Source organism: Colletotrichum phormii (genome assembly GCF_030913505.1).
Source record: "Colletotrichum phormii strain CBS 102054 chromosome Unknown BDP81scaffold_53, whole genome shotgun sequence".
Taxonomy (NCBI): domain Eukaryota; kingdom Fungi; phylum Ascomycota; class Sordariomycetes; order Glomerellales; family Glomerellaceae; genus Colletotrichum; species Colletotrichum phormii.
Window position 1 is genome coordinate 19,828 of NW_026851495.1, and position 18,837 is coordinate 38,664.

The 18,837-nt window shown below is 49.3% G+C and overlaps 6 protein-coding genes across 6 annotated transcripts; 4 read left to right on the forward strand and 2 right to left on the reverse strand.

Moving 5' to 3' along the window:
• The first annotated feature begins 2 nt into the window (after positions 1-2).
• BDP81DRAFT_443718 (uncharacterized protein) lies at positions 3-616 on the forward strand. Its single transcript, XM_060591753.1, has one exon. It carries the CDS (start codon positions 66-68, stop codon positions 297-299), a length of 234 nt encoding a protein of 77 aa, XP_060437402.1. The 5' UTR covers positions 3-65; the 3' UTR covers positions 300-616.
• Positions 354-1,277, forward strand: BDP81DRAFT_336820 (uncharacterized protein; the record flags this gene model as incomplete). Its single annotated transcript, XM_060585955.1, has 2 exons — positions 354-552; positions 730-1,277. Coding segments are annotated over 2 exons (747 nt in total), but the record flags the coding sequence as incomplete, so codon positions are not given.
• A 167-nt stretch (positions 1,278-1,444) lies between these two features.
• Positions 1,445-1,750, forward strand: BDP81DRAFT_285139 (uncharacterized protein; the record flags this gene model as incomplete). The annotated part of the gene is made up of 1 exon (XM_060583021.1): positions 1,445-1,750. A coding segment is annotated over one exon (306 nt), but the record flags the coding sequence as incomplete, so codon positions are not given.
• A 426-nt stretch (positions 1,751-2,176) lies between these two features.
• Positions 2,177-2,855, forward strand: BDP81DRAFT_187595 (uncharacterized protein; the record flags this gene model as incomplete). The annotated part of the gene is made up of 1 exon (XM_060582374.1): positions 2,177-2,855. A coding segment is annotated over one exon (597 nt), but the record flags the coding sequence as incomplete, so codon positions are not given.
• Positions 2,856-2,865: 10 nt separating this feature from the next.
• On the reverse strand, positions 2,866-4,651 carry BDP81DRAFT_443720 (uncharacterized protein). The gene has a single exon (XM_060591754.1). It carries the CDS (start codon positions 4,629-4,631, stop codon positions 3,282-3,284), a length of 1,350 nt encoding a protein of 449 aa, XP_060437406.1. The 5' UTR covers positions 4,632-4,651; the 3' UTR covers positions 2,866-3,281.
• A 5,171-nt stretch (positions 4,652-9,822) lies between these two features.
• On the reverse strand, positions 9,823-14,784 carry BDP81DRAFT_443725 (uncharacterized protein). Its single transcript, XM_060591755.1, has 10 exons — positions 14,257-14,784; positions 13,747-14,203; positions 13,000-13,691; positions 12,300-12,936; positions 12,135-12,242; positions 11,736-12,079; positions 11,555-11,609; positions 10,886-11,487; positions 10,464-10,805; positions 9,823-10,379 (listed from the first exon to the last, which is right to left on the reverse strand). The coding sequence occupies exons 1-10, from the start codon at positions 14,678-14,680 to the stop codon at positions 10,306-10,308; spliced, it is 3,735 nt and encodes a 1,244-aa protein (XP_060437407.1). The 5' UTR covers positions 14,681-14,784; the 3' UTR covers positions 9,823-10,305.
• Positions 14,785-18,837: the final 4,053 nt, after the last annotated feature.

The window sequence follows — 18,837 nt, forward strand, 5'->3', positions numbered from 1 at the left end:
ACCTAGCTTTTCAGCCGGCCGTAACAACAGACGTGAAATCTTAGAGAGCTTACGTGGAGATCTCAATGACAGCAGTGACTGTCATGATGTTGATGATGGAAGCGCTACCGAGACTGGTGATGACAGTGACTATGAAGACCTTCTTAGTGAAGGGTTGGAGTGTTTGCGAGATGATGACTGTGAGGAGATGTCTGTCAGAACTCATGCTACAGAGGACAGGCTGTCAACCGACGCAGCAGCCGAGTCTCTGTCGTTCTCAGGTTGGCTCTATAGTGCCCTTTCTCTTGCTCTTTATCTGATACGAGTTCGTAGATCGGAGTCTGACGGGGGATTACTTCTCAACTGCTCTCGAAGACCTCACGCTGCGTCTGTTGTACTTTCTGATGACGGAGGAGTTTGAGGATGGCCAGTCCAAGTCGACCCTACTGGTCTACTTCAGCCGTGTCCTTGGCCTCACGTCCGACGGGACCGGGTTCCGACGCCCGGGGAACTACACGGCAAATCTGTCTGCGTTCATCTACTGCGCCCGCTTGGTTATCATGGAGGTGTTATGTCCACGCCCTCCCGGATAGGGGCTAGTTAGAGGTAGTAAGGAGTCCAAGCAACAAAGGAGCAGCTCAGATATATATACAGCGCAGGGAGTACACGTCGAGGGAGGAGCAGATTTCAGTAATTCATCATTCTACCCCTAACTGCAGTTGGCCTCTGAGAGCTTCCACCCTGCGTCAGCACCCCAACTTGACATGTTACTCCCCCAGACCAGCCACGACTATGTCGGGTACCCAGCAAGGCCACGCCACGGACAGCTCAGTATCCTAAACCGGGTCCGCCGAGAGACGATGTGCCTCGCGTCGCAAGCGCCGCTTGGCGAGTTCTTGAGCCTCCGCGCGTACGGGCGGACAGTGTCTCTCGCCGACGGTCCCAGCTTCCGATTTCACTGGAGCGACGACGGCCAAATCATTTCATGGGACGACGGGCGGCTATCCTTGCAGCAGTTCCGGTCTCTCGCGCACGACATGGTCGATCACACGGCCTCGGCTGTCGACTGGTTGATGTATAACTGGCACCCGGTCTTCGATCTAGCCAGGACCAAGGATCGGATAGCGAACACCCACCAAGGCTATTCTTTTGTCTCAGACCCTGCCAACGGCCTTCATGAGGCCTACCTAGGCTTACCTAGGCCTATCGCAGCGGGCCTGCCTCTCCACACTCGACGGCCTCTTGTCCAAGGAAGGTTGGCTACCGCGCAGGGTCCAACGCTACCTGGACGACAGTGAGGCTCTGCTATCTGCGCTGTTCGCTCTGCTCCGGCGGACAGGCTGCTCGAGGATCCGAGCTAGCAAGCGTTCAATACCAGAACGGGACGTCTACGCCGCGCGGTGTCTACGTATATTCCGGAGCACTCGTTCTCATCACGAGGCATCACAAGAGCCGTCACATCCCAAACAACGAGTTTCAGGTGGCGAGATTCCTCCCGAACAATGTGGGAAAATTTCTTTACCTCTATCTCGTCTATATCAGGCCCTTTACGAGTATGCTCCGAAGAGTATGCTTCGGCACGACTGATGACAAGGAGACCTCTATTTTGTTTGCGTCTCGTTGCCGGCCAACAGCGCCATGGTCGACTGGGAGGCTCTCAAAAGAACTAGCTAGAGCCACCGCCGGACTTCTGGGGCTGCCTATAAATACTCGGACATACCGTCAGCTATCTATTGCTATCACTGAAAGGCACCTCAAACATATGTCTACTCCGTTCAACAGACACGACGACAGGAGCCGTGAAGCACCGATCGAGGCGGCATTCGCCTGGCAGAGTGGTCATCGGCCTCTTCAGCGAGCGGTCACGTACGGGCTCGACGGAGCATACCCGGATAGTCTTCAACCCGGCCTACTAGAAAGGTATACGTGGGTATCTAAACAATGGCACCGTTTTCTCGGACTGGACGATTCCGGCCATTCGGCATGCAGACCAGCCTGCCAGACAGACACAGGCAAGCCCTTGCAAGCAGACGTGCCCAAAAGTACAGCCTCTCAAGAACCTCAAGACAAGGCGCAAGATACTGGCCCTAAACGACGGCAGCTAGCAACCGGTCAGACGCCGTCTCACGCTCAAGACTGTTATCCCAATAAGCGGCCTCGTTGGGGCAAGACTGCCGAACCTAGTCAGACAAATTTAGAGAGCTTCCAGCAAGTGGGTGGAGTCCAAGCACAGCCGGAATTACTGCATGACAATCCGGACTCCGGCAGCTCTCAAACCCGGGAGCAACACCGAATAGACCCATTCACGTTCAATACGGATTTCTCGCTTGCCATATGCAAAAGATTTCGGTATGTCGTTGTCGGCGATGAGGTCTATACACATCTAAGAACCCAACATCAAGGCATCAAAGTAGCAGAGAGAAAGCGGATTACACGCTGCATACAGTCACTGGATGGGATAGTCCGGAGCCAAACCGACCTAGCGAAGGTCCGTTGTCCACCGCCAACGAGTAATCCAATACCCCACCTTGCGCCGGCCGTCACAGATGGCATACAATGCCACAATTGTGGATATTTATATCGTAGGGTAAGTGTGATGCAGCGACACTGTCGTGAAGAGCATAACTGGGTAAATGATTACGAAAAAGGCGGCGATATAAGAAGGAAGCTAAGCGAGGCCCGGGAAACTCCGTGGACAGTCAGCATTCAGTGCCAACGGTTCGCCACCTCGCGTTGTGGCCAACGCTGGTTCGAGGTAGGCCGTAACAGAGGAATAGTGCAGATAGACTCATAATAGAAGAGCAAACGTGGGATATGTCGTTACCTAGTAAAGTAGTTGTTGGAATCACAGGGGATTCGATAAACCATATACGGTAACGTGGGTGACGGAGGGGATAATACTGTTGTTGTTATTATCCTTATTCTACGTGAAGAGGGGAGAAAGCTATCTAGGGGCTGGTGGCCGAGGTGGGGTTGATATCAGGGTTGAGGTCCTCCCTTTCGGCCGTAGCTATCCCGGGTCCGAATCGGTACGACCGGCCGAACCGCGCTAGCGATATTCCATTCCGACAGTAGTCTAGAACTGAAATTATTGGAATTGTTGTATGTATGTTATACTTGTTATTCTGATCGTTAAAGGCAAAATAGCCTGTTACACTATTGTGGCGGAGTCTTTGCTCTAGAGCATGCACAGGCTCGTCGCGACGACGGACGAGCTCCACTCGCCGCCGTCGCCAAGGTGAAAGCTAAGGTTGACGCCTTACGTGGCGATCGATACCACGTCGTCTATAATTAGATCGTCCTTACGATGAAAACGTTCCCGAGTCCTCCATCTTATCTAACACTGACCATAGGCACTTTATCTCCGCAGGGCTATTTGCGTATAGCCTTGGGTCGGGAGATGTCGTCGAGGGTGAACGGAGCCAAAGGCCGTCCACCATGCAGTTCTCTAAGACGACTGCCTCTAAACGTAGACTATCCTGGAGACTCCTCAGAAGCGAAGACCACGTCTTCGGCCCCCCTTCGGTGATATCAACCGTGTCGAGGATCAGCTCCCGAAGCGTATCGCGATGCCTCCCCAGCAACATTATTAGCTCGTCCTTGGTGCAGTCGACGAATTGGAGACACAGGCTTTGCAGGCCGGGGATACGAAGGTCCTCGGAAAGCCTCGGAAATTGCTGCCTTTCGTCGCGGGGGTTGAAGTGCAATGTGAAGTTGGTCAAGGTGGGGAAGATACGTAGGAAGCGGCAGAACTCTAGACACCAATCTGAATCCCCAGCCCAGATTGGGTCGGTGCGAGGAACCAGCTTCTTCGCATCCTCGCCAAACGTGTTCTCGTGGTCGTTCGGGTTGACCACAAGATGCAGGGTCTTGATGGTAGTCAGCCGATTTGTCAAAGTCTCCTCGACCGCCGGCGTCATCGACAGCATACGTGGGGTGACCGAGGTACAACCCGTTTTCAGATGCCCAAAGCAAATATAGAGTTGTTCTATGGTATGGCGGCCGTAGAGAAGTCCTGCGAACAGAGTTCGGATCAACGTTGTGGCGAAGACCATGCTCTGAGCCTGGAAGGGCGTGACGAAACGGGTTGGAAGGGTGCCGATGCGACGACCGAGCCGGAAGGCTCCCCAGGGACGGACGCCGTCGTCAATCCCGACAGCGCTGCAGCAAGGGAGGTTCGATAGCGCGCGAACCACGTGCCTGATTCCAAGCTTTGCTCGGAGGAAGTCCTCGTAGCCGCCCCATTCGGCTTTATACGTCTCGATGACAGCGTCATACTCATCGTCACCGAACGATATAGTCTCACCGTCACTGCGCCTTACGCAGTCATACTCGTCGTTAATTCCGCATATACTGTAATCTGCTCGGCTTAGGTAGTCCGGAGGCGTAACCAGGTGATCTGTAGTAAGCTCGACGACCTGTACGGCGCGGCGGAGGACCGGATGGTGCGAAATGTCGACGAGGTTCTGGAGGCTCTGGCGTTCGAGCATGACATGCCGCGTGCGGAAGAAGCGGTCCTGGAAAGGCCCCGACGTCTTGTCAGCCAGGGCACGGCAGGCAGAGCGCAGGCCCAGCACATCAGGCGACTCGAGGTATTGCGAGATGTACCCGACAATCTCGGCAGGCAGAGTCGGGAGCCGGGCTTGCGCCATTTTCAAACGGACTGTTAATTCGGACGGGAACGGAGGCAACGAGATACGGACCGGTTGGTCAGACATGTTAAGCGCCGTCGTAAAATTCCCCGCACCGGAGGATGACTAATGCACACTCCCAGGCCTCCTGTCAGACCTGGACATTGGCTCCCAATAGGCTCACGGGTACCCGTGCATGTAAAATTCTACGGGTACCCGTGAAAATGACTAAGTAAGCTGGCGGCACAGATTGACGAATGCGTCTCGCGTCATTCTACACGTTTCTCTGCTCATGGCAACTCGGCTACAAGTTTCTGAAAAGAATGGAAACAGCCCCGGACAATCCAGCACTTAATTTCCTAGACGACTGTCTACCTCTTGAAAGCGAATATGAATCCTGCGATGACCTCATATTGGTAATTAACAATTGGGTAGCAATAAGGGGATACGCCTTTACGACCGGGAGATCGACTAAAGAGAAGAGTAGACGGCGGATAATTACGTATTCGTACGATTGGTCGTATCATCCCCCAAGTAAAGCAATAGCGCGCCAAAGACGAACTACGAATAGGGGAACCGGTTGTTAATTTTCCGTACTTGCTAAAGAATCCTTAGATAAAAGTAAATGGAGCTTAAGATACCGCCCCGATAAACGGTTTTCTTCTTATAATCATCCCCTAAGCTAGCATCCGTCTGCTCACTTAACATACCGTAAGCTGATAGAGGAGGATTTTGCGAAAGTAGCCGGCCCATTAAATGCTGGCGTCGTGCCCAGGGATATCCGGACATACATACGACAAACTATAAACTCTGTAGTAACCTAACAGGATATCTATAATCATATTGTAGCCATCAAACGAGATGTTCGTGGAGGGCAGACCTCAATCCACGCACTTGCCAATCAGCTTGACGAGGAAGGCTTCTGGAGTCGAATGTAATTCGTACTAGATGGCCGCGTTATAGCTGTCTTGTTCGCCTATCTAGATTCCTTGGCTATCTTATAAGCTTACCTAGACGTAATGTTGCTGGACTGTACTTATAAGACTAATAAGTATGGTATGCCGCTTCTTGATATAGTTGGCATCGATGCTTACTAGCGTTCCTTTTATATCGCGTTCGTATTTCTTAGTGGCGAAACGGAAGAAGATTATACCTGGGCTCTGGAGCGGGTCAGGTCCTTGTATGACCAGTGTAACGCTAGCCTACTTGCGGTTGTCCTTATATATTGCTGCTTAGTATGTATTAATGCTGTAGCCGCTGTCTTTCTATCTTCGGCATCTTTGCTTTGCTTCTGGCATGTAAACAAGGCGGTGCTTTAGCATTGCTACTCTGCGTTCGACCTTGCCAAGACGAAGACAACTAATAGCCCTGTAGCGCCAAAGTCATCGACTGACAACTAGGAAGAGTTCTACAAGTCCTGGCATTTGATTATTAGCTCGCCGTCTGAGATGACCTTTCGGGAACGTGTTTCTTACTTCGAAGAACGCTATCTTACGGACTATCTTAAAGAAGTCGGCTACGTTACGTCCTTTTGGCTCTATCCGTACAAGGAGACGCTAGTGAAAGCCTGGGTTAATTAGCATACGTACTTTGGCAACGTGGCTACTTCGCGGGTTAAGGGCATCTATGCTCTGCTTAAATCGCACCTAAAGAGATCTACGTTAGATCTGTTCGAGGCTTGGCGAGCGATAAAGTACGCGTTACTTAATTATCTCTCGGATCTAAGATCTAATCAAGCCAATTAATAAATACGAATACCGGTCGAGCTTTTGGGAATAATATATGGCGTAGTACTTAGCTAGGTATTGTATAAAGCCCTCCGGTAGGCAGCCTCAACTTCTGCAAACTACCCCTACGACTAGCTGGCCGTAACACCTAGGTAATAAACGAACGATATTGTGTAGCGAGAAGCGCCTGGTATGCCGCCTAGCCTCGTGGAAGTGTTAAAATAAACTAGGAGTATCGGAGGGTAATGGGTCTTCTACTGCGTTATGGGAAGAAGTCTTATGAGTGGTATCTTGATTATAATGTTACGGCCAGCTAGTCGTAGGGGTAGTTTGCAGAAGTTGAGGCTGCGGAACTGGTAACAGTAATCGTAGTCGGGGATAGCTTCAGGGAAGCTATGTCTGTCAATCGTAAGGGTAGGTAAGGCTTAGGTGATCAATCGTAGTCTTGTCAAGGTAGTAGCTGAAAGCGGATGTTAATCCTGATACGAAGTTAATTGCTGAAGAAGCTATGGGAAGTCTGTCCTAGAGTCCGGCTCAAGTCCATCCTTATATACAAGTCCTGATTCTGAACATGTCCTTTGTGCTGGACAGTGTCCTTGTTTGGATATGTTGGATAGCTCATATCCTGGTTATCCAAGGATCTGATGATGATGATGATGATGTTTGGATATGTTGGATAACTCATATCCAACATATCCTTATCCTTATCTCTTATCTCTTATCATCACGTGACTTGTCCATAGTTCTTCCGTTCCGTGAGAGGGTGCCTAGTGTTCCTTGTCCTCTGCATATACCACGAGAGATTCGCTCATCAAGATGCGTTGCTCAACTGCAGCTGTGGGAAACCCAAGACACCAGTCCATTTCTACTTCTGCAAGCGTGGACGCAAGGCTACACCGCGCTACCTCCGCCAACGTATGGCCAAAGCAAGTATTGATTTCTTGTTAGGTTCTGCTAAGGGAGCCTCTCTTCTATGCGAATGGATAGAGGAGACTAATTTCTTTTCCGAAATTTGCCCGAGTCATTGAACAGGAACGTTAGGTGAAGACGGTAGCCTGTAATATAGTTTAGATTAGTATAGACCATGTCGGCATAGCGCCCGGCACGTCCTTTTGTTACTAGACGTTAAATACATCATCATTATCATCACTTGTCCTCTGCATACATGGTGCGCTGTAGCCGCCGCGAACCTGCGGGGCAGAGCCTGCGGGGCAGACCTTGTTCTTGGTCATGCATGTTGGGTCGTAACATATAAGTAGATGAATAGACGCTGTACTACCTCCAAGGGGTCAAGAGATTGGCTAAAGGAAGAGATGATGGCTTATCTAGACTGGGACAGAGCTGAGCAGGAACGGGTTGATGAGCTTGTTTTCGCTGAGGAGGGAGATAACCCTTTTCGGAGTAGTAGTAGAGGTATGGGCGATATCTGGAATCGAGTCGCGAGAGACAACGCCGAACAGGAGGCGTTTTATGCTGATAATCTACCCGAAGAGTATATTATGGTTAAATCGTAAATTAAAAGAATAATTAGAACCTAAGTCGCGCCTCCGATTAGCTCAAGACCCGTGCCGCCAGTTTGCTTAGTCATTTTCACGGGTACCCGTGGAATTTTACATGCACGGGTACCCGTGAGCCTATTGGGAGCCCGGATAAAGGTGGAGCAACCACCTGTTACAACCCAACATGCATGACCAAGAACAGGGCCTGCCCCGCAGGCTCGCGGCGGTTATAATACACCACATATGCAGGAGATAAGGGACACTAGGCACCCTCTCACGGAACGGAAGAACTATGGTACAAGTCACGTGATGATAAGATAAGACATGAGCGACCATGGTGGGGCCATGAGCGCTCATGCCAAGTAATGAGCGCTCATCCCGAACAATGAGCGCTCATCCCGAACGATGAGCGCTCACCCGATCAGAGGAACTGATCATTGACAAGGGATATGTTCAGGACCAGGACTAGTATATAGGATGGACTCGAGCCGGACTCTAGGACAGACTTCCATAGCTCTTCAGCAATTAACTTCGTATCAGGATTAACATCCGCTTTCAGCTACTACCTTGACAAGACTACGATTGATCACCGAAGCCTTACCTACCCTTACGATTGACAGACATAGTTTCCTTGAAACTATTCCACGACTACGATTACTGTTACCAGTTCCGCAGCCTCAACTTCTGCAAACTACCCCTACGACTAGCTGGCCGTAACACCACCCAGGCCGTCACTACCTACTTCGACCGACTCCTGCCTACAATGTAAGATAGAAAAACAAGAAGAACAAGCAATAGGATCACCAACAGACGAGTGACAATTGCTACCACTATTTGTCGTATACGACCCCGTGGAACCAACAGACCTAAACCAATTATTAGTTTATCGCTCGTTAATGAACGTGCCTAACATACAGACAACGATGAATCCGACTCAGATTCATTGAAATCACTATAGAAAATATAAATGGGTCCATGAAAACAGGGGGTCAGCTTTATTGAGATTTTCTTTATTAAAATAGTTAGACATTATAGTGTTACGCCCGCCGCAACTTGTCACTGTGGGCGCGTAGCTATATAATGCAGAACAAGGGACAATGATGCCGGAGTCATCATTATCGAAGCTTTTGCTTTGTGCCACAGTTGGTTGCCTTGTCCTGCTCGTAACATATAGATATATATCGAAAGCTAGGAATCAGGCGAGATTAGAAATCATCTTACTTAGTTATGACATTTCCCTTAGTTTACTTCCTTGAGCACGGTCACGTGCCAGACGCAACCGTGTACTTGAACGCTCAGACCGTGTCCCTTCCCTAGGGAGGGATAACAAGGACATTACACGTTTAACTATACCTATCTTCTTCTTACTTTGCTCTTCCATATTGCTCTTCAATCATTTCACTTAATTAACTAAACCGCCAGAGCCGTATAGTAACCCGGCTCGGCCATAGTCCTACCCCCTCTATCAAAGACGGCTCTATTAAAGAAATTATATTAAATAATAGTACAACTATACCTCAATCTAGAAAATCTTTAGTTCTAAGTGTTACGACCCAACATGCATGACCAAGAACAGGGCCTTGTTACAAGCAGGACAAGGCAACCAACTGTGGCACAAAGCAAAAGCTTCGATAATGATGACTCCGCATCATTTTCGCTTGTTCTGCATTATATAGCTACGCGCCCACAGTGACAAGTTGCGGCGGGCGTAACAAATAACCCCTAATTCAAAATCGTTAAACTCCTCGGATTTGATCAATTCAGCCCAGGGATAGATAATCCTATTACTGTATAATAGATATCACTTACGGTAGCTAGCCTTAGTGGCCTGAGGGGCGGTGTGGGACTATGGATACCTGAGGCAGTAGCTGGTGCCCCAGGCACCGGCTACCCGATCTACTTCCTGGTTGATCCAGCCCACCGTAGCCACCTTTCACCTTCACCACAACATCACTAACCAACCGTTAATACCAGTCGTATTGCCTCATTGCTTGCCTTGTTTGTCCAAATGAGCAGTGTGTACTGCCCACAGAAGACAAGGCAAATCTCAGACTCGCCCACCGGTCCGTGCAACTGGTACATGAAGAGAATCACGAGGTACACAGAAGAGATCTCCATAAAAGCTAAGAATATGAGAGCAGCTGTGCAGCGACTTTGGCATGCTCTCAGCCGCATTCGTCAACGCATACCATTTGAATGAAGAAACGGAGCAGAGGTCTTTTTGCAGGCTTATTTACATCCAAGTCTGCCAACAGCTGAGTCAATGTCCTTGTATTAAGGCAATTTAGTTCAACCGAATTGTATTGCTAAATAGAATTGCTGTAGAAGCTTTCGGGCCTACCGCTCATTTTTTGTGTAGGCGCCACGCAACCGCTGATAACGACAGTAACTGGGCTAGGAACCCTTTCTGTAAACGAATGATTTTGATCTCCTTGTCCTGAATTCCATGCTTCGGGGTCTCGTGGCTGTTTACGATTGGCATGAGGGGGTTGAAGGGCCAGACCTCGACGGCTGGGAGTAAGACGATGGGCGTTCCGATCTGACTAGCGAGTGGATGTGAAATTAGCACCCCGCCAGCAATTTCGTTTTGTCCACAGAATTGAAAGTCCTTGGATTGGATTTCTTACATTGGAAGGGCCTTTTCGCATGCATCAACTCCCTTGGAAACCCGCTGATTGGCAGCCCAGAAGCGGATGCTGGATACGGAGTGGACTGCAGATGAAGGTTGATCATAGTGGCCGACGACTCCCTCGTAGATACAACTCGGATGGGGATTTCATCGAAATGATTCAGCCTCTGCATGTCTTCGATTTGTCTGCTGAAGTTCACAACCTGAGCGCCTGATGAGTTGTCTCCGACTTCAACAATAGAGAAGTGAGGTTCAAAATCATGTACCAAGCAGTTAGCTATCAGTCTACCGAGAGACTTCATGTAGTCATGTGCGTTAGGTATTCTGCATCGAATGAAACCTATTTATAAGTTAGCCAATACTAGCCCAGAATGTATAGTCGAATGGAAAGTCAAGAAGACGTGGTCCAATGTGACGAACCTTCGCACTGAGACCCCTCTGCAGTAAGCTTCACCGAGTTAGGCTCCATGACGAAGTAAAAGGAGCTCGCGATAAGCCTGTGAGCAACCTCGTAGATCTTGGGATCGATCTCCTTCATGTATCTCTCTGCGTCCTGCTCCAGTATTTCGACGTCTTTTACTGCATCGAGAGGGGGGATCGCACAACCGAGGTTAGGATTGATCCGGATGTGTCGGTTTCGACTCGAAGGGTAGCGGGATTCCACCACCTCCGCTACAAACTCGTTCCACGTAACCTCGCCATCTAATATTCGATCGACTCGATCAAAGAGTATTGTCCCAAACTCCATGATCCTGGATATCCAATTGGGCGAGCGCCTCCTGGCTGAATTGCGCAGAATCAAGTCACCGGCGTCAACATCGGTGGGCTGCTTTAATCCTGTTCCGATAGATAGTAGTATATCCGGTACAGAGTCCGCAATGTCGGGCCAGATCATCCGTCTCTCATGGTGTGCGACAAAAACCGGACAGTTATGATATAAGGCCCCATCGACGTAGGTATCCTTGGTTTCGGGGCGTGGAAATGTCTCGAAGTAGGGAGGTGCAGCGGAAGTTGCTCGAGCTCTGTGCACGTTTTCGTTAGAATGACATCAATAGAGCAGCCACATTCTATCATTGATCGGTTACGTACGCTTCCCAGACCTTGAATTCTTGCTCCGGTCTGTTTGCTCTAACAAGTCGGTAGTCTATTTAGGTCAGTGATGTAAACTTTACACACACTCAGTATATGACGATCAGCTTGCCACGTGTGTTAGGCTCTGGAATTATGTGGTCCTTCTCATGGAATGAATATGCGCGAGAATCAGTCTCACCATGTCCCTCAGGCCCTAGCCTTCTGTAGTTTGCAAGAACAACAGCCTGTTGACGGACCAACGTTGCCGTTGATGTGATAGCGACTTTGGTGTCCATCGAATCACAGCAAACGTTCCCTCCAAACAATAGCCTGTCCTTCTGAAATTGATCTTGAAGCAATGCTTCAAAAGGTTTAGTCTTGTACTTGCTCCCGTGGTTCGCGACACTGAGTTGTCCCAGAATAGGGACCCCAACGAGCTCTCGGCGAACGAATGCTTTCTCGCAGAGCGTCTTGAAGACTCTGATACATTCGTCCACAGACCAGTTGTTGACTCCCAAACCAAGGGCAATGATGCCGCCGGTACTGTCAAAATTCATTAGATATTACTTTTGTGATCGGTTGTCGGGTCTCAACTGACCTGGTACCAACGATGAGGTCAAAAAAAAGACGAATCGGAAGCCCAGACCCCAGCTTGCTTTGGATTGCTTTGAGGACTTGCAGCTCTACAATACCACGCACTCCGCCGCTAGGTTTTGAAGTCAGCCAATGTTGTTGTATTACACGGTTTCATTCGGTTTCTTACCCGTCCAGGCTGAGGACGCGAGCCCCGGCGAAAGGAGGTTTAATCGCAACAGTCCATCCAGCCCCTTGGAACTTGAAGGAATCCTTAGGATGGAAAGGGCAAGTGGTCATTCTCATGTATGATTCTGATTCGGGAGCTGCGTAGGCCTTGACGCACGGGGCGCACAGAACATGACCGCAGGGCAAAGCGTGTTCAGGAATCTCCCGTAGGCAACAGAAACAGGTTGAGTGACTGACGAAGCTTTGGACATTTCCCAGGGTCGAAAAGAATGATGCCACTTGTTCTTGATGGATTGTAGCTGCGACACAGTCTTCGGTCTGTTGTTCTCCCAGACCGTTGTCGGCGTCGACAACACTTCTCATCAAGGCGTTCTCTAATTCCGTGAGCTTATCACGTATTTGTTCGATCCATTCTGTTTCGAACTGAGTGATGCCCTCTTCAGCCACGTAATCGCCTGACCGGAACATCTTGCCTGCCGAGTTCTGGTGACCTTTGAGGTTGTGACCCGATCTCAAATTGCAACATTCACCATGCTGAGTTTCGGAGTAGCTGCATTGAACGTAGCGTTCAACGAACGTGTCGAGTGCAGTCCGGAAGAACTTGACGTATACATCGTCTAGAAGCCTCGAAGCCAAACCTATGGATAGTAAGCATCAAGGATATCATAACCATGTCGCAGTAGACATAAACCTGAACGTACCCGGACGCCTTTGTCTCGCCGTATCAAGCATGACGCAGGAAGCGATCATTGGTACCATGGTCCCCAAAATTCGAGCTGTATTGAATCTCTCAGAGGAGAAATTGGTGGTTGAGTTACGGCTGATTGAAGCGGCCAAATCAACTACATAGCCATCAAAGTCTCGGGGAACGGGTCTTTGTTTCAAAGCATCCTTAAGAAAGTTGAAAGGCTGGTCACGATTCTGAGAGAAGTGATCAAACGCAGAATGGAGATAAGTCTGTAGTTGATCGGCAGTGGCAAGCATGCGTACTCGATCTTTCGACATAAACGACTCTCCACATTTCAGTCCCAATAGATCGTGTAAACTCTGAACTTGCTTGAGCAAAAGTCTGGGTTGGCGTCCATTGGGGATTCGAATAACAGAAATGGACGCGTAATAACATTCCAGCAGGTCTTGGGTCGTCTCAATTTTCTTGCCGGTGCTTCGCATTGCTTCGGCGTGTTTTCTGAAGTCAGCGTTTCGGAAAACGGCCTGACGAACAGTCTCCATGAGGCATGAAGTAGCTGTGTCAACATCCCACTCGTCATCGGAAGCCGGTTCGGTTGCGTTGAGCACGACGACGGCGTGTGGAAGTGTCGGTTGATTCAAAGACTTGTCGATTGATGACTTGCCCCATGACAATAAGCTTGTGACAATAGTAGCCTCGAATGTACTTAGAAACTCCTTAGTGGAAGTAAAAGGGGTTTCAGAAAATTACATGTACTTACCCTGGACTTTGTGAAACGAAAACCACCACGTCGGAGAATGTGTAGAGAAGCCGTGGATAGAGTCTTGTTACGGCATGTACTCGCACGTTCATTGCGGAGCCTTTTGCCCAAGTGATATCTCGCTGAGATCCATGAACAGACCTTTTCAACACTCTCACACAATGCGAAATTGATGATCCACGTGTCCGATTCCCACTGGCAGCGTTTGTGGACCCGTCTTGCCCGAGTGTTTGTCGTAACGCTCGTGGAGGAAGCTCACCGCCGTTTATGCCCTCGCAGTCGGCATAAAGCATTGGTTCTCTGGTATGAAATGACTCTGGGTCCGCGTAGAGGTGAACGTCGCCAGTTGTTGCTGAGTTATCGGACCAAGCCGTGACTGGAGAGGCGTGCTCGATCCCCTTTTGCCTGGTTTCAATGCGATTGATCAACATCTTGATCAATGTACTCTTTCCTTCGCCTTCCAGCTGTTAGCTATTTTTCTTGCCATAGAGCATCGAATAGAAGCCTCACCTGTCTGGCCGATAAAGGCTACGAGTCGAGGGTAGAATTCCTCTTGCGTGGAGGCTTGACTTTGGCTGAGCAGGGCTGCAAAACGACCATAGTCCTGGAAAGTGTTCGGCTTTGACTCGTCACGGCCCACACCGAACCATGTTGTGTTGTTGTCAGCTTCCAATTCTTGTTCGTAGGTCTCGTTGGTTCTGTCTGGCTTCAGAATCTGGCGGAGTCGTTGGATGATACGTGGAAAGGACTTCTCATGGGGACGGGTAACGTTCGGAGGCGCCTTCGGGCCATGAAGCCGCCATTGATCCCAACAATCATCGCAGAAGAGACTGTTGCTACAGTCCGTGCATACGGAAAGTTTCTTCGACTTTGATTTGCACTCAACGCAGCGATCGACCGCGCCGCCCTGGCCGTCTGCTTCAGATTCGGCCATGGTTGTTGGAATTCACAAGCGCAAGGGTCATGTGAAGGGACCAGTTGCACTTGGAAGAAGAGAGGACAGAGAAGTTAGAAAGCAGACGTAGGGGGAGTCCCAAATAACCCATTTTAAGGGTGACTATCAAGCAGCGGGCCAAGGCTCCCAGCCTGCCTTGAGAGCTGCATACCTCCTGCAGCCACACTTCCTTTTGGCGGCAGTACGTTTGTGTTGAGAATCGCCTTGTGATGATGAGCAGGTCATTTTCTGAGTCAATAGTATTGGAAGTTTGCAATTATTGTGATTTGTTCTTTCGACTAAATCTCATAGCATGGCATCACCCAAAGTTTTCTTCTTCAACAATGAACTTGAACATGTCGTAGCAGCAATCAAGGGTTTGGCATATTCGCAACTGTTCGAATGTATCCTTCATTCTTCATACCTCCCAATCACTACATCTATGATACGACTTAAGTCCGCTATTTGATGACCTCAATGCTACCTACTATTCCCATATTGCGTGTATAAAAAACGCCTAAGACGTAACCACCATTGATTCACGAGACGGGGCTGACTGCAGATTTGTCTCCGGCAAGACATGATTAGCCATATGTGGATAGTCAGACTTGGCCTTGAGGGATATTAGAAACCTGCGGCGAATAGGGTTGTGAAAAGGCTAGCTGAAGTAGCTTTTCATGGCCGCATTGCATGGCGCGCGAGTGCGCCTTGCTCACGCACCTCCCGGTCGGTCCGAGACGCCAGCTGGGTTCTGGCCATAAAATGTTCCAGCAATGATTTCTGGTTCACACATTCGGTCGTCAGCAAATTCCTCCGGCCCTTGCCGTGCCTACCCGTTTCGGCCCTACTTCGGTACTTTGGGCGGCGGACTGTGTTCAAAGTGTGACGGTGGCAGAGCCCCGCCCCGATCTCGGGTCGTTATCGGAAGAGAATGAAAGTCCGGACTCCGGCGTGATGATGACAAAGTTCATGTAGGGATGCCTCAGTTGATACCAGAGCGTGGTCGGCGAAATCACAACTATGTTACGTAAATTCCATTGTAGAAAAAGCAACCTGAAGAAGAATGAAACCCCCTTGAAAATGCCGGAACACTGTTGCAGTCAAGCAGTGTGCAAGCTATTAGTGTGAGCCCAGCCCCTAGAAACCAGCGACATCCCCGCGCCCAGGCCCATAATTAAATAATTACGGGCGCGAGCCCCCTACGTGTCGCGTCCAACTCCTTTCCATCTTATTGATCGCCGCAGACCTAACATACTGGCAGCAATGGATTGTAGTAGAATCCGTTGAAAAGACTATAGAAAATGAAGTGGAGACGGTAAAGATATAGGGTAGAATCCGATAAGGTTTTCTTAGGTAAAATAGACGTTATAAATATATATCGAAAGCTGGAAATTAAGCGAGTTTAGAAATGATCTTACTTCTATTAACTATAAACCTAGTATTTATCTCTATATCTATAGACTCGTGATTGATGGTTTGATGGGGTTAAGATGGCTCGTGTATTGCTGCACTAATCATTAGTAGGGTGGCTGTTATATATATGGCTCGTGCGTCGAACCTTTAAACTATATCACTACTAAAGCTAGACGTCTAGTTGTTACGGCCAGCTAGTCGTAGTGAGGTATGTTTGCAGAAGTTGAGGCTGCGGAACTGGTAACAGTAATCGTAGTCGGGGATAGCTTCAGGGAAGCTATGTCTGTCAATCGTAAGGGTAGATAAGGCTTCGGTGATCAATCGTAGTCTTGTCAAAGAGGTTCTCGGGGAAGATAGCTGAAAGCGATCACAAGATCTGATACGAAGTTAATTGCTGAAGAGCTATGGAAAGTCTGTCCTAGAGCCCGGCTCGAGTCCGTCCTATATACAAGTCTTAATTTTGAACATATCCTTTATCCGTATATTTACCGTACAGATTCCGTATTCTGAACATACGGGGTCCGTACCTCAAAGGGACGGACTCCGTATTCTTGGCATACGGCTTTCCTTATCTTATCATCACGTGACTTGCTCTATAGTTCTTCCGTTCCGTAGGGTGACGCATGTGTTCCCATAGTTCGTGCACTTATGGTGTGCCGTAGCCGCCGTGGTCCTGCGGGGCAGGCCCTGGACTTGGTCGTGCGTGTTGGGTCGTAACATTAATCGGGTAACGACTAGTAAACAACAATGACCGCTTATAACTTATTTTATTATTTATATTTCGTTGTTTAATAAGATCTAACAATTGGTTAACTAACTTATTATATAACTATAATTATTATATAGTTATCCCATCGAGTGCTGACTGACGCCATTTTTGCCAAGCCCCAAAATCCCCACTTGTTACGAGCTGGGCAAGGCAACCAACTGTGGCACAAAGCAAAAGCTTCGATAATGATGACTCCGGCATCATTGTCCCTTGTTCTGCATTATATAGCTACGCGCCCACAGTGACAAGTTGCGGCGGGCGTAACACCACTATTTACACTTTATTACCCCGCATTTAAAGGGGTACATTGACGATACAACATTTACCACTATGCTCTTTTACCTGTTATCACTACTATTACTAGCATTTCAATTGATGCTGCAATGTCTTCTAGTGACTCTGATACCTCTATTGCTTCCAATACCTCTATTGCTTCTAAAACTTCTGTTACTTCTGTACTCAGCACTATAGTAGTTGAGGTCTACCCAGAAGACCTAGCTGCTGCTTGTAATACAGCTTGTAAGCCAGACGGCTGTGACGAAGCCACAGTCCGGCCCTGTGAACCTCCGGCTACCGAGCATGGCCCTCCGGGCTCCTTCCGACCCTTGAAGTACCAGCCCGGGCCCAAGAGGTCCGGGGGCTGCCGGCAAGCCCGCTGGAACTATTCCTCCAATACGTTCCGCAAGACCTCGTGGAGCAGTGGGCCCAGTGGACGAATACAGCACCGCCGTCGTCTAAAGAGGGCCCCTGGCTTAGAACGTCTAGAGTGTATAAGTGGCGGGAGACCTCAATAGAAGAGATCTACCTCTGCCTAGGGATCTTATTATATATAGGGATCCATAGGGAATCTAGATTATCAACCTACTGGTCAACCCAACAGCAGAGGGAGGATCCCATCCACCTATTTACGCGGTTTATATCCCGGGACCGTTTCCAACTACTGTTCCGGCGACTGCGGATATTCAATACTGCGGAATTCCAGCCCAGCCAGCCCGACGAGCCCGTCCAGCCCGTCCAGCGCGGGGGCCAGGGCCGGGGCCGGGGCCGGGCGCAGGCCAGCCAGGCCCAGCCGAGCCCAGCCCAGCCTAGTTAAATAGTGAATAGGTCAACCAGTTCACCTGGAAGGATAATGCCCTCGTACTATTCCTGTCAACTGTCTTCCAGAGCAGCCAGGAGGTTATTCGAAGCCGCCGCCGCCCAGCTGGGGATACTGCTGCTAAAAAGGCTGCCCGGCAAGTGTTTGGCCCAGACGTCCGCAAGGACCTTCCAGTCCCTAGGGCAATCGATGAATACAACCACAAGATGAATGGGGTTGATGTGAGTGACCAGATGAGGTCTTATTATCAATACGGTCACCCTATTCGGCGAGGGGGCTGGCAGTCCCTAGCCTGGAATTTCCTGCTGGAAGTAGTAGTTGTGAATAGCTTCTTATTACAGCTCTGGGGTAGCCCTAGGTGGCAGAAGGTGGAATCCAACTATCATTGGCGGCAGTTACTAGCAGCCCAGCTTATTCAACGGTTTGGACCATTAGCAGGCGGGCGTAGACTATCACGACCTAGACTTACAGACATGAGGAATACCTCTATTCCATGGGAACAGCATACAAAAGGGTCACGGAAGGTTAATTCGCCTTGCTCTTATTGTAGTAATCTGAGGGCAATAAGAAACCGCCAGACTCTAGGCGAGATATCTGGGAATACCCTCACGCGGCGTAAATATACGAGGAAGGGCTGCTTAGACTGTAACGTACCTTTATGTACCCAGGGGAATTGTTGGTACCTCTGGCATACGCAGAATATGTAGGCAATAGAGGTACTGTAACCCTATTGGTTAACTCTATAGATTTCCAACCCCTAATTGGCTCTACCCCGCCCTTGGCAAAAATGGCGTCAGTCAGCACTCGATGGGATAGAATCGTTACTCACTATCCGTAATATCGGCACGCTAAACTATGCTAAGGTAGTCTCTTATCGTA

What these genes read in the sequence shown, in the direction of transcription:
- BDP81DRAFT_443718 (XM_060591753.1), top strand. Translation starts at nt 66, where the DNA reads ATGACAGCAGTGACTGTCATGATGTTGATGATGGAAGCGCTACCGAGA.
- BDP81DRAFT_443720 (XM_060591754.1), bottom strand. Translation starts at nt 4,631, where the DNA reads ATGGCGCAAGCCCGGCTCCCGACTCTGCCTGCCGAGATTGTCGGGTAC.
- BDP81DRAFT_443725 (XM_060591755.1), bottom strand. Translation starts at nt 14,680, where the DNA reads ATGGCCGAATCTGAAGCAGACGGCCAGGGCGGCGCGGTCGATCGCTGC. An exon ending in GAATTCAAGGTCTGGGAAGC is followed by an intron (nt 11,488 to 11,554) that starts GTACGTAACCGA and finishes AAACGTGCACAG; the next exon opens with AGCTCGAGCAACTTCCGCTG. An exon ending in TGCGAAAAGGCCCTTCCAAT is followed by an intron (nt 10,380 to 10,463) that starts GTAAGAAATCCA and finishes TCCACTCGCTAG; the next exon opens with TCAGATCGGAACGCCCATCG.